Source organism: Rhinoderma darwinii, chromosome 3, assembly GCF_050947455.1.
Source record: "Rhinoderma darwinii isolate aRhiDar2 chromosome 3, aRhiDar2.hap1, whole genome shotgun sequence".
In the NCBI taxonomy this organism is placed as follows: Eukaryota; Metazoa; Chordata; class Amphibia; order Anura; family Rhinodermatidae; genus Rhinoderma; species Rhinoderma darwinii.
Genome location: NC_134689.1, coordinates 45,833,051 through 45,845,975, shown reverse-complemented (window position 1 = coordinate 45,845,975; position 12,925 = coordinate 45,833,051). Strand labels below are relative to the sequence as shown.

At 41.7% G+C, this 12,925-nt stretch overlaps 1 protein-coding gene across 1 annotated transcript in view; it reads left to right on the top strand.

Annotated features, from left to right (window-relative positions):
* Positions 1–12,925, top strand: part of DDX46 (DEAD-box helicase 46) — a 152,665-nt gene that overhangs the window by 121,140 nt on the left and 18,600 nt on the right. The window contains exon 19 of the mRNA XM_075856327.1: positions 10,687–10,917. Coding sequence (XP_075712442.1) covers positions 10,687–10,917 — 231 coding nt within the window. The remainder of the gene's footprint in view (positions 1–10,686; positions 10,918–12,925) is intronic.

Below are 12,925 nucleotides of genomic sequence, written 5' to 3'. Positions count from 1 at the left end.
AACTGTATGACCGGAATAGCAAGACAACGAACACACATATTAATAGATAGAGAAGTGTTGCAGTGATTAACCCATTAAGGACGCAGCCTAGTTTTGGCCTTAAGGCTCAGAGCCCATTTTTTCAAATCTGACCTATTTAACTTTGTGGTAAGAACATCGGAATGCTTAAACCTATCCAAGCGATTCTGAGATTTTCTCGTGACACATTGGGCTTCATGTTCGTGGTAAAATTTGGTCGATATATTCAGTGTTTATTGGTGAAAAATGGCAAAATTTTGAAAAAATAGAATTTTTCAGAATTTAAATGCATCTGCTTGTAAAACAGACGGTTATACCACCCAAAATAGTTACTAGTTCACATTTCCCATATGTCTACTTTAGATTGGCATCGGTTTTTGAACATTCTTTTATTTTTCTTGGGCGTTACAAGGCTTAGAACATAAACGGCAATTTCTCATATTTTTAAGAAAATTTCAAAAGCCTTTTTTTTTTTTAAGTTACCTCTTCAGTTCGGAAGTGGCTTTGAGGGGCCTATGTATTAGAAACCCCCATAAAACACCCCATTTTAAAAACTAGACCCCTCAAAGTATTCAAAACAGCATTTAGAAAGTTTTTTAACCCTTCAGGCATTTTACAGGAATTAAAGCAAAGTGGAGGTGAAATGTGCAAATTTCATTTTTCTTGCTGAATTTCAGTTTTATTCAATTTTTTTTTCTGTAACACAGGTTTTACCAGAGAAATACTACTAACTATGTATTGTCCAGATTCTGCAGTTTTTAGAAATGTCCCACATGTGGCTCTACTGCGCTCGTGGATTAAAACACAAGCCCAAGAAGCAAAGCAGCACCTAGTGCATTTTGAGGCCACTTTTTTTATTAGAATATATTTTAGGCAGCATGCCAGGTTTGAAGAGGTGTTGAGGTGCCAAAACAGTTGGAATCCCCTAATAGTGACCCGATTTTGGAAACTACACCCCTCAAGGAATTCATTTATGGTTATCATTTTGACCGCACAGTTTTTTTCACGGCGCCTATTTGAATTGGGCTGTGAAATTTAAAAAAATGTCATTTTTTCCAATAAGATGTCATTTGTGATCAAAAGTTCTTATTTTCACAGGGAACAAAATACCCCATTTTGTTGCCCAATTTGTCCTTAGTGCGGCAATACCCCATTTGTATGGATAAACTGCCGTTTGGGCTCAGAAGGAAAGGAGCACTATGTGTTCTTTGGAGTGCAGATTTTGCTGGATTGGTTTTCGGGTGCCATGTCGCATTTGCAGAGCCCCAGAGGTATCAAAGCAATGGAAACCCACCAGAAGTGACCCCATTTTGGAAACTACACCCCTCAAGGAATTCATTTATTGGTAATGTGACCATTTAGACCCCATAGTTTCTTCACAGAACTTATTTGAATTGGGCTGGGAATTTAAAAAAATATATATTCCAATATTATGTAGTTTTTGCTCAAAAGTTCTTATTTTCACAAGAAATAAAATACTCAATTTTGTTGCCCAATTTGTCCTGAGTGCAGCAATACCCCATTTGTGGTGATAAACTGCCGTTTGGGCGCATGGGAGGGCTCAGAAGGAAAAGACCACCATTTGGCCTACCGGGGATTTTCTGGTGCGAAGTCATGTATGCAGAAGCCCATGAGGTACCGGTACAGTTGAAACCCGCAAGAAGTGACCCCATTTTAAAAACTACACCCTTAACGCATTCATCTAGAGGTGTAGTGAGCATTTTGACCGGAGACATACACCCCATAAACTATAATGTGGGTTCTCCCGGGTACGGCAATACCCTACATGTGGCTGTTATCAGCTGCCTGGGCACACAGCAGGGCTCAGAAGGGAAAGATGAGGGGGATAAGCTGTGCGGAGTACATCACGGTAAGTAAAACTGGGGTAGATTAAAACTCAAGGGATGTATGATAAATTTTAAAAACACTTTAATACAGAGCTCTGGTTTTTCGGGACACTTGTCACATTGATATATTGTGTCCTCCCTTATCCCCCTCTTATAGCAGACTTTGCACCTTCTTGCCAGTTTGGGGAACTTCTCCTAGAAAGTGTTGCCCTGGTACGATGCGTGTGGCCTCGCTTCCAGAAGTACTGTGTGCCCCCCCCCCCCCCCTTCTTGGTCCCTAAAGATTAGGTTCTTGATAACCACCTCTTGAAATTCCAGGAAAGTTCCTCTCTGGCCTGTAAATCGACGTAGCACGTACACATTGTACAATGCCATCTGTATGATGTGCTCGGCCAACTTCTTATACCACACCGCATGGCGCTGTAGGGCTTCAGGACTTGATCTGGCAAGTCCACCCCTCCCATGTACCTATTGTAGTGCAGGATGCAGTCTGGTTTGGGGGTCTCTACTGGTACCTCGTACTGGTACATGGGTACTGGTGTGGCATCTCTCTTGTCCTTGTACGTGACACACAATATGTTGCTGCTAGATTGTGCCCTGCTCTCACCCCTTCTGAGTGTTTGCCCTGCAGAGTCTTAGGGAGGCCTCTCAGATTTCTTCTAGCAGTGCCGCATGCCGCAGTACTTCTGGAAGCAAGGCAGTTGAAGAGTGGGACGCTGGTATAAAAATTATCCAGGTAGAAGTGGTAACCCTGGTCCAGCAGTGGGTGCACCAAATCCCACAATTTTTGTATTCACTCCCAGTAAGGGGGGGCATTCTGGGGGCTGAATACTGGTGTACTTCCCTTCGTATAGCCTAAATTTGTACGTATACCCTGATGCTCTCTCGCACAGCTTATACATCTTCACGCCATACCTTGCCCTCTTACTCGGCAGGTACTGGCGGAATTGAAGCCTCCCTTTAAAATGTACCAAGAACTCATCAATAGAAATACAATTCCAGGGGGTGTATGCTTGGGAAAACTGGGCACTGAAACTGTCTAATAGGGGGTCTCCGTTTATACAAACGGTCAAAACTGGGCTCATCTCAGGGTGGGCACGGCTCATTATCAGTATAATGTAAGAAGCGAAGTATTGCCTCATTTATTTTTTTAGGTTCCAGTTCAGTTCTGAAGTTGCTTTGAGGGGCCCATATATTAGAAACCCCTATGAAACACCCCATTTTAGAAACTAGACCCCTCAAAGTATTCACAACAGCATTTAGAAAGCTTATTAACCCTTTAGGTGTTTCACTGGAATTTAGAGCAACGTAGAGGTGAAATTTACTTTTTTTTTTTGTCAAAATCCTTTTTATACCATTTTTTTTTATAACACAAAAGGTTTTATCAGAGAAACGCAACTTAATACGTATTGCCCAGATTCTGCAGTTTTGAGAAATATCCCACATATGGCCCTCGGGCGGTAATGGACTGAAGCACCGGCCTCCGAAGCAAAGGTGCACCTAGTGGATTTTGAGCCCTCCTTTTTATTAGGCACCATGTCCGGTTTGAAGAGGTCTTGTGGTGCCAAAACGGTGGAAACCCCTCAAAAGTTACCCCATTTTGGAAACTAGACCCCTTGAGGAATTCATTTTAGTTTTCATGGGGTGCATGCGACTTTGATCCGTTTTTATTCTATTTTTAAGTTGCGTGGTGACTAAAAAACAGCAATTCTACTATTGTTTTTTTTACAGCGTTCACTGTGCGCTTTAAATGACCTATTCACTTTATTCTGCGGGGCGATACGATTACGGCGATACCAGATGTTTATAGTTTTTTTTATGTCTTATGGCGTATGCACAATAAAATACTTGTAAAAAATCATTCACTTTTTGTGTTACCTTATTCTAAGAGCCAGAACTTTTTTTAAAGCCGTGCGAGGACTTATTTTTTGCGTAACGAACTGTAGTTTCAATCATTACTATTTTTAGGTACATGCGACTTTTTGATCTCTTTTTACTCCATTTTGGGAGGTGAAGTGACCAAACAATTGTGATTGTGGTACGGTTTATTTTCTACGGCGTTCACCGCATGGGATAAATAACGAAATTATTTTGTAGTTCAGGCCGTTACGGACACGGCGATACCAATTATGTATAGTTTATTTGTTTGTTTATATATTTTTATTAATAAAGGACTGATAAGGGAAAAAGGAGGATTTTTACTTTTATCACTTTTAAAACTTTTATTTTCTTATTTTTACACCTTTTTTTTTTTTACTTTATTACTTTTGTCCCACTAGGGGACTTGAGGGCAGGAGGCTATGATCGCTATTCTAATACACTGCACTACATGCGTAGTGCAGTGTATTAGAGCTGTCAGCTACTCACTGACAGCAAGCATAGTGGGTCCTGACGTTGTCAGGACCCACTAGGCTTCCGTCGATGGCATAGCCGGACACCATTGTTAGGTGTCCGGTTGCCATAGTTACCATCGCCGGCTGCTATCGTGTAGTAGGCCGGTGATGGTAGCTTAACCCCTAAAAAGCCACCATCCCTATTGAACGCGGCTTTTAAGGGGTTAATCACACGATCGGTCCCCGCTGTAGGAGATGTGACAGCTGCTGTACGAGACAGCAGCTGTCACAGCGCCTGTATGTGTCGGGAGGACGGCCGAAACGGCCGTTACTCCCGTGACGTACTATTAGGTCATGGAGCGCGAACAATGCAGCTACCATGACCTAATAGTATGTCCAGGAGCAGGAAGGGGTTAAAAAAAAAAAGGTTTTGGAAAACCCTTTTAAAAAGTTGTATCATGGTGTTCAATGCAGCTTTGTAATTGGTTTTATTAAAACATTTTTTGCTTTTTTGAGTTACAACTACTATGTATCCTGGATACAAAGAAGATGTACCTTGCACTGAAATCCGAGTCTGTTAGATCAGCGGGACTGTCTGATACACAGGATCCAGCGGTTACCTATCACATCTAAGTTATGACCTTAGATGTGATCGATAAAAGGTGGATTCTGCTGTCGCCAAAGTAATCGGTCCTGCTGACCTGACGGAATCTGGTTTCAGCATAAAAAACTGCTATCTCAAAGTATAAAAAAACGAAACTTTTGAATTAACATCATAATACTTTTTTTTTGTAATGACCGTGTTCAAAGGTTTACACAGCATCCAGTTCAAAAGAGCAGTTGCAGGCTCTTAACCGGTTAAAGGGAATGTGTTGCCAGAAAAACATGTTTGTTTTTTTTTAATTAAACATTTAGTGTGTGGGTGATTAAACATTGTTCAATTTTTTTTTATTTTTTTCACGAGTCAGGAAATATTATAAATTAATTCTAATTTATAATACCGTATTACCCTTTTTGGGTCACTAGATGGAGCTATTCCCAAAATTGCAGCATTGCAAAATTGGGTAAAAAGCCCTCGCTCTAGTGAGCTCTCAGCATCCCCCCCCCCTCCTTTATCCTGGCTAGTGCCGGGATAAACCAGGGGTTTGAACGGTGTAACCTCCTACACTGTGTGTCGCCATTTTTTGAGCTAACACACAGTGTAGTAGGTTTACATACAGTAGTAAACACACACAAACACGAACATACATTGAAATCTCTTACCTGCTCCTGCCGCCGCGGCTCCCTCCGGCCCGTCTGCTCCGTCTGCTGCCGCTGGTCCAAGTGCACAAGTCCGGAAGCCGCGACCGGAAGTAGTAATATTACTGTCCGGCCGCGACTTCCGGTCCACAGGAAAATGGCGCCGGACGGCGCCAATTTCAAATTGGACTGTGTGGGAGCGGCGCATGCGCAGTTCCCACACAGACGCCGTACACACAAGTGAATGGGACGGGAACCGTTCGCAGTCCCTATGGGACTGTGGCTGCCGTATTCCATGTCTGCAGGTGTCGTTAATCGACACATACAGAAATGGAACAAAAAATGGCAGCCCCCATAGGGAAGGAAAAGTGTAAAAATAAGAAAAAGTAAAACACACACACAAATAAATATAAACGTTTTTAATAAAGCACCAACATCTTTAACATATAAAAAAATAATTTGTGATGACACTGTTCCTTTAAGGACTAGGCTGTTTTACAGCTAAATGACCAGAGCAAATTTCACAATTTTGCTATGCGCTTCTTTAGATGACTATAACTCAGCAGGTGAATAAAGTTCATCTTTGAATTTTACACTCTTTTTAAAGGACAGATAGGGCTTTGTTTTAGTGGCATTTGTCAGTATATATAATTTTTATTTTTTTCTCTAAAGTGGGCAAAATTGGAAAAAAATGCAAGAATTTAGCAATTGCGCCATTTTATGCTAGCATTTTTCACACACGGTATGGACCACGGACAAAATTAATCTCCTTTCACATTCTTCCACTTCTCCCGTGCATGGGGATACCAAATATGTGTGCCTTATTCACTGTGCGGGCATGTGCCAGGGCTTGGCATAAAAGGAGGCTTTTCGGTCCAGGAATTTTGCATTTGATTTTATAGCAGCATACTGTTTTCTGGGGGGCCTAATGCTGCTGAAACATTAGAATCACCCCATAAATGACTTCATTCACACAAGTAGACCCCACAAGGTTTCCTTCAAGTGGTTTATCATATTTTTAGACAGTCCAGTTTTCTTCTGAAAGTTTCTTGAATAAGATGGAACAAAATAAAATTACCTTTTTTTTTTTACAAATGCGTCAGTTTATGCTAGCTTTTTCACACACAAAATGGACCACGGACAAAATTCATCGCATTTCACATTCTTCCACTTCTCCTGTGCATGGGGATACCAAATATGTGTGCTTTATTCACGGGCATGTGCCAGGGCTTGGCATAAAAGGAGGCTTTTTGGCCTTTTCGGTCCAGGAATTCTGCACTTGATTTTATAGCCGCATACTGGTTTCTGGGGGGCCTAATGCTGCTGAAAGATTAGAATCACCCCATAAATTACTTCATTCACGCAAGTAGACCCCACAAGGTTTTCTTCAAGGAGTTTATCATATTTTTAGACAGTCCAGTTTTCTTCTGAAAGTTTCTTGAATAAGATGGATCAAAATAAAATTAGCAATTTTTTAGCAATTGCGTCAGTTTATACCAGCATTTTTCACACACGGCATAGAACACGGCCAAAATTCATCTCCTTTCACATTCTGCCACTTCTCCCGTGCACGGGGATACCAAATATGTGGGCCTTATTTATCACATAGAGAAGTAGGAGGGCGGACGATAGAAGAAGCTTATTTCACAAATCGCTTTTTTTCAAAGCTGGTTTTACAAAACTCAACAGAGTTTCTAGAACACTTCCAAAATATCTGCTCTTGAAGCAGAAATCCCAAAATATTCATCTAGGGGTATAATGGGAATTTATTTTTTTGGGTTTTCTAAAATAAGAAATTGCAGGTTTATGCAAATGGAGCTCTCCAGCAGATGAACTTTAGAGAATATGCAAACATGACATCCACCCCCCACCCATTCCCTCCCTCACCCTTGGAGTAAAATCAGGGGAAAAATAAAAACGTAATGTAGGGCAAATATATTTTCAACGAATTAACTAAAATCTAATAATTCAGAACAGTGTGGTATTTTTTAAAACATGGCTCAATGCACAGGCCTGGTTGTGAGGGACAGAAATATCGGGAATCTTTGCGGTGCCCGTCTTTTCTGCAGACGCGGCACTTTTTCTGAGGGTTGCTTCTGGTTGGTGTTGGGGGAATCCGACTGATGAAGTGTCTTTCAGTCAGTCGCGTGACATCCTCAGACTGGGGGCATTCTCGGGTGTCCTGAACATCAAAAATGAGGCCTTCAATAATTTTTCCCTGGAAATCCAGTTGTGTGTCTGCCTCTGTTTTTTTTTGTAGAGCACAAATGAGTTGTGGATGGCCACCTGTAACAAATAAATGGCCACTTTTTTGTACCAGGTTTTAGTTTTGCGTTTTACTAAATAGGGCTTTAAAACCTGGTCGCTCAAATCCACCCCCCCCATGTACTTGTTATATTCGGACACGCTCACTGGTTTGTGCTTGTCCGATGTTGCCCCTCTTTCCCTCACTGCCACTGTTCCTGTGGTATGAATCGTGCTTAGCACATACACATCTTTGCGATCCCTGAACTTAACCGCCAGCAATTCTTCAGATGCATAAGCACAGGAGTCCCCCTTTACCATGCGCTTCCCCACTAATTGCTGTGGAAAACCAATTCTGTTTTTGCGCATGGTACCACATGCCCCAGTCCTTGCAGCATGCAAATGCCTAAACGGGCACACTCGAATAAAAATTATCACAGTACAGGTGGTACCCCTTGTGAAGCAGAGGCTGCATTATCTCCCACACGATCTTACTGCTGGTGGAAAGATCAGGGGGGCTTCCAGGAACATTTATTGTGCGGTCCTGCCCTTCATAAATCCTGAAGGCGGTGGTATATCCTGACCCGCTTTCACACAATTTGTAGAGCTTAACGCCATATCTTGCCCTTTTTGAAGGTAGATATTGGCGAAAGCTAAGTCTGCCATGAAAGTTGAGGAGGGATTCGTCCACACTTACATTCTGCTCAGGGGGTGTAGAGTTGCAGAAATAAATTATTCAGGGAATTTATTAGCGGTCTTATTTTGAACAACCGATCCTGGTTTGCATCGGTACTTGGGGGGGCCTGTGTGTTGTCATTGAAGTGGAGGAACCTCATTATTGTCTCATAACGAGACCTGGGCATTACTGCAGAATATACTGGGGTGGCTTGGGCGGGTCTTGTTGACCAGTAAGACCTAATGGAGGGCTTTTTGACAATACCCATATTTAGGGTGAGCCCCAAATTTTTTTTTTAATTCCAGCAAATTGGTGGGCGTCCAATCTCTGGCATGGGTGGATGAAGGTTTCTGCCTTATATATTGAGTGGCATATAAATTTGTTTCGTGGACAATCTGATTTAGGATGTCGTCCGTTATAAATAAATGGAAGTAATCCATTTGGACAAAATTTGTATTGTCCACGGTTATGCCAAGAGTGGCAGTAAATCCGTGGATTCTAGGCCCAAAAGATGGGGCAGGTGCCCATACAAGAGCCTGGACTGAAGGGACCAGGCTGTCCCGTGCTACAGCGCTACTTGGCCCTGCGCTTTCAAGTTCTGCAGTTTCAACTGCATCAGGGACAACGTCCCCTGAAGATGAACCTGAAGTGACGCGGTCATCGTCACTGCCCAAAACAGGTTCCATCTCGGACGCCATCTCTGATGCGGTCTCCGACTCAGACCACAGCATGGCGTATGCCTCCTCGGCGCTAAACAACTTCCTCGCCATAACGTAACTAACACTAACTAAACAAATTGTTTTTTGTTTTTGTTTTTTTTAATATAAAACACACAAACGAACTGCTATATATATCTACACTACCGCTAACAAAAAAATAAACCGCTATTGCTATATATATTATATATATGTGGATATATATATAATTATATACTCCCTACCTGCCTATTCTAATAGAATAAAAGAAAGAAAGGTAGATATATAGAAAAAAAGATAGATGGATAGATAGATTGTATAGATAGATAGAAATCTATCTATACAGAGAATGTTTTAGAGTGTAACTGTATTTTTTGTGTAACTGTAATCTTCTGGCAGCAATTCTCCCGAGTCTCTTCTTCTCCTCAAACTGAAACAATGTTAGAGGAGAAGAAAAGAGGCAGGAGATTTACTGCCAGAAAAGTCAAAATAAAACAAATGTGGTCGCTGTGATAGGTTTTCACAGCGACCACATGTTCAGGGACCATCAGATTAGTCCCTGATACTCTGCCCAGTGCCCAGAGCTGTTGGTAACAGCGTGGGCACAGGGCTGTGTGCACGCGATCGCGTGCACACTGTTTTCTATGCAGAAATTCATGTGATCGCTGTGATTGGTTGTCACAGCGATCACATGTTCAGGGGCCAAAAGATTGACCCCTGACATTCTGCCCAGTGCCCATGGCTGTTAGCAACAGCCAGGGCACAGAGCTGTGTGCACGCGATCGCGCGTGCACAGTCTCTGAAGTGCCGCCGTAAATAGTCTATACGGCGGACTTTAGAGACCCTGACCGCTGGCCGTATAAATACGGCCAGCGGTCGGGAACCTGTTAAGCAGAAAGGGTCTCTACTTTTGAACCAATTTGCAGGGTGGCTACATTGAAAAGATGACATACCTTTTACAAAGCACTAGAGGCTTGATATGTTCGTCAATGATGATATGACTTTTGGCCGTAAAGTCTTCAGTGCTATAGCTCTCAGGTGTCCTGTGATGGAAACTATTTGGGGAAAGAGGAGTTAAACTCTCCAATAGTTCTGTTTCCTGAAAGTCAACATAACCGTATCCGGGAAATTACCCACATAATTTGAGTATATTAAAATCTTATAGGGGCTGTCTTGGAGACTTTCAGGTTTATCTAAACACTGGGAAGTCTTAATTCCTCTTATTAATATAGTAGAAAAAAAGGCTATGGTGAAGCATACCTTCCAAAAGGATACCATTTTTTTGGAACATGTCTGGTTCATTAAAGGCTTTGGATGCGTTCAGCATATACGCCGGGAACATTCTTGGCTTATATCCTCTAAACATAATGTAAAAACATGAACATAGCGTTATATATTTACGGTCACTAGCATTTACCACAAAGCTAATTCTTGTGAATGTTAAAATGAATGACCTGGTATAGCCTACTTTTGTAAATACCTATATGTATCTTTCAATCTGTTCAATATATCTGTGTATACATGTTTTTATTTTGTACATCGTTTTTTATAACCTTTGGAAAAAAGTATGTATGTGTATATATTTGATTTGTATTGATTTTTTTTATTTAATTTTTTTTTTTTTGCAATTTCAGATTGATGAGCAAATTGAAAGCATGTTCAATTCTAAGAAGAGGGTAAAAGACATGACAGGACCAGGGGCATCTGGTGGATCAGTTGGAGGTGGAGCTGCAGGTGGTGCAGGAGGAGCAGCTGCTGTGGCTAATGCACCAACACCCACAGCAGGAAATGCAGAGAAGTTGGAAATGGCCAAACGTTTGGCCAAAAAGCTCAGTGTAAACAAGAACCTAGGTGTGGAAGCACAGGTGGGTGTAATCGTGTATCTTTTCTGATAGAAAACTTAATTTCTGTTCAACAGATCGAGGATTTAACAATATACAATTTAATGCATTGCCAAAGCTATAACCGTGCAATATCTGGTTAGATGGTTAAAACAAAAAAACGCACCCACAGTATAAAATAACCATTACAGTTCAGTTTGGGAATGCAATTTTCAACAAATGGCGCATAGTGCAATACAGAATAAGGTAAACCCATTCACAGAAGGAAACAATGAGGTGAATATTTTAAGACTGGCGTTTCAAATGCCAGCCTTAATAAATGTGACACATTTTCGGTCGACATAAATTAGTTAGAGGTGCACACCTCTTAATATATTTGTCACTTTTTTGACTGTCCATGCGACTGAAATGCAAATCCACTTCTGCTATGAGCAGGTGTAGATTTGCACCACGACTTACACCATATTCTGCCGTAAACTATGGTAAATCTGTCATTGCAGTAGATGACTGCTTTTGCTAAACCCAGCCATCTTTTGTCTCCATTTTAGGACAATGGCAAGGGGTAAAGTAGCTAGTTTTTTCCACCTAAAAACTGTTGTAAACCTTTTAATATATCCCCCCACCCCTAATTTCTACTCAATCATAACATAAATTGGCGATCTGTGAATATATCTCCCTATTAAGACAAACATTAACCCGAATGTGCGTCTCAAGTGCAGCTTTTCCTTGGGGAATAATTTACTACAGAAGTAGAAACAGGTAGAACTTGTCCCCTTCATTATAGTATTTCTAACTTTCACTAGTGCAACTCATTACTTACTGTTCTTCCTCACGCCAAATACTCTACTCCATCATGAATGCATCAGTTCATCTTGACCGATCACGACACAACGGACTAATGCACACGACTGTGTTTTTATTGTGTGCTAGCCAGAATTTTGCGGATAGCACAAGGACCCATTCATTTGTATGGCTCCGTGCACACAACCGTGATGTTCACGTATCCCTGTTAGGCCGCAAACCTGTGCTGCAAAAACTCGGGACATGTCACTTTACTGTCCGTATTTGCGGCAGACTCGCCAATAGAAGTATATGGGACCGGGAACTTTGTGGAAGGCATATGGGTTGCTGTCCGTGTCTCATCCGCTATTGCGGATGCATTGCCAAGCGACGCCAAATTCATGTGACTTACTCAAAAGGTTGGGACATCCATTTCAGGTTTTGTTTTGTTTTTGTGCGGATCTGTGAATACCGATGACACACTGATGTACTATGAAAGTTTTTTTTGTGGACAAATGGACCACAAATATTAACCATGGATCCATAGTTTTGCAGACTGCAAAATCGCCATGGTCCTGTGCATTAGGCCTTTTTGTTTTTCCCCCCATGTGTGTCATTGCATGGGCTATCTATCCCCTCCAGAATTCAAAGTTTTGGTTAATGTCCACAAGGCTCTTCAATGCTGCTCCCTATTCACTTTGCTACAACTCAGTCTAGTTCCCTACCCATGCTACCTGACTTTTGTGTCTCATCCACTATAATAATTGGATCCTCCCATCTTTGATTTTTCTCATGATGCCCTGTTCTCTGGAATACGCTGCCTCCGATTATCACATTTCCTTAAAGAGGCTCTGTCTCCACATTACAAGTACATTCCTTCCAGCCAGGACGGGATGTCTATTCACAATACCTGCACTTCGTTAACGTTTGGTACTTACAGCAGAGCAAAGCGTAATCTCGCTGTAACCTGTCATTTACAGCGAGATTACTCTTGTTCTGCTGGAAGTACCTAACAAAGGTTAACGAAGTGCAGGGATTGTGAATAGACATCCCATTCTGGCTGGAAGCAATGTCTAGTCACTGTCTAAACACTTCAGTAACGTTAATATGTCAGTATAAGACAGCACATAGCGAACAACGCAGTGTCACTATGCGCTGACTAAATGAATGGAGAGAAGTGCATGACGCTGATTGGTCACTGATTGGTCAGCGTCATACACTCCCCTGTACAACACCCGCTTGGTCTAAAGTA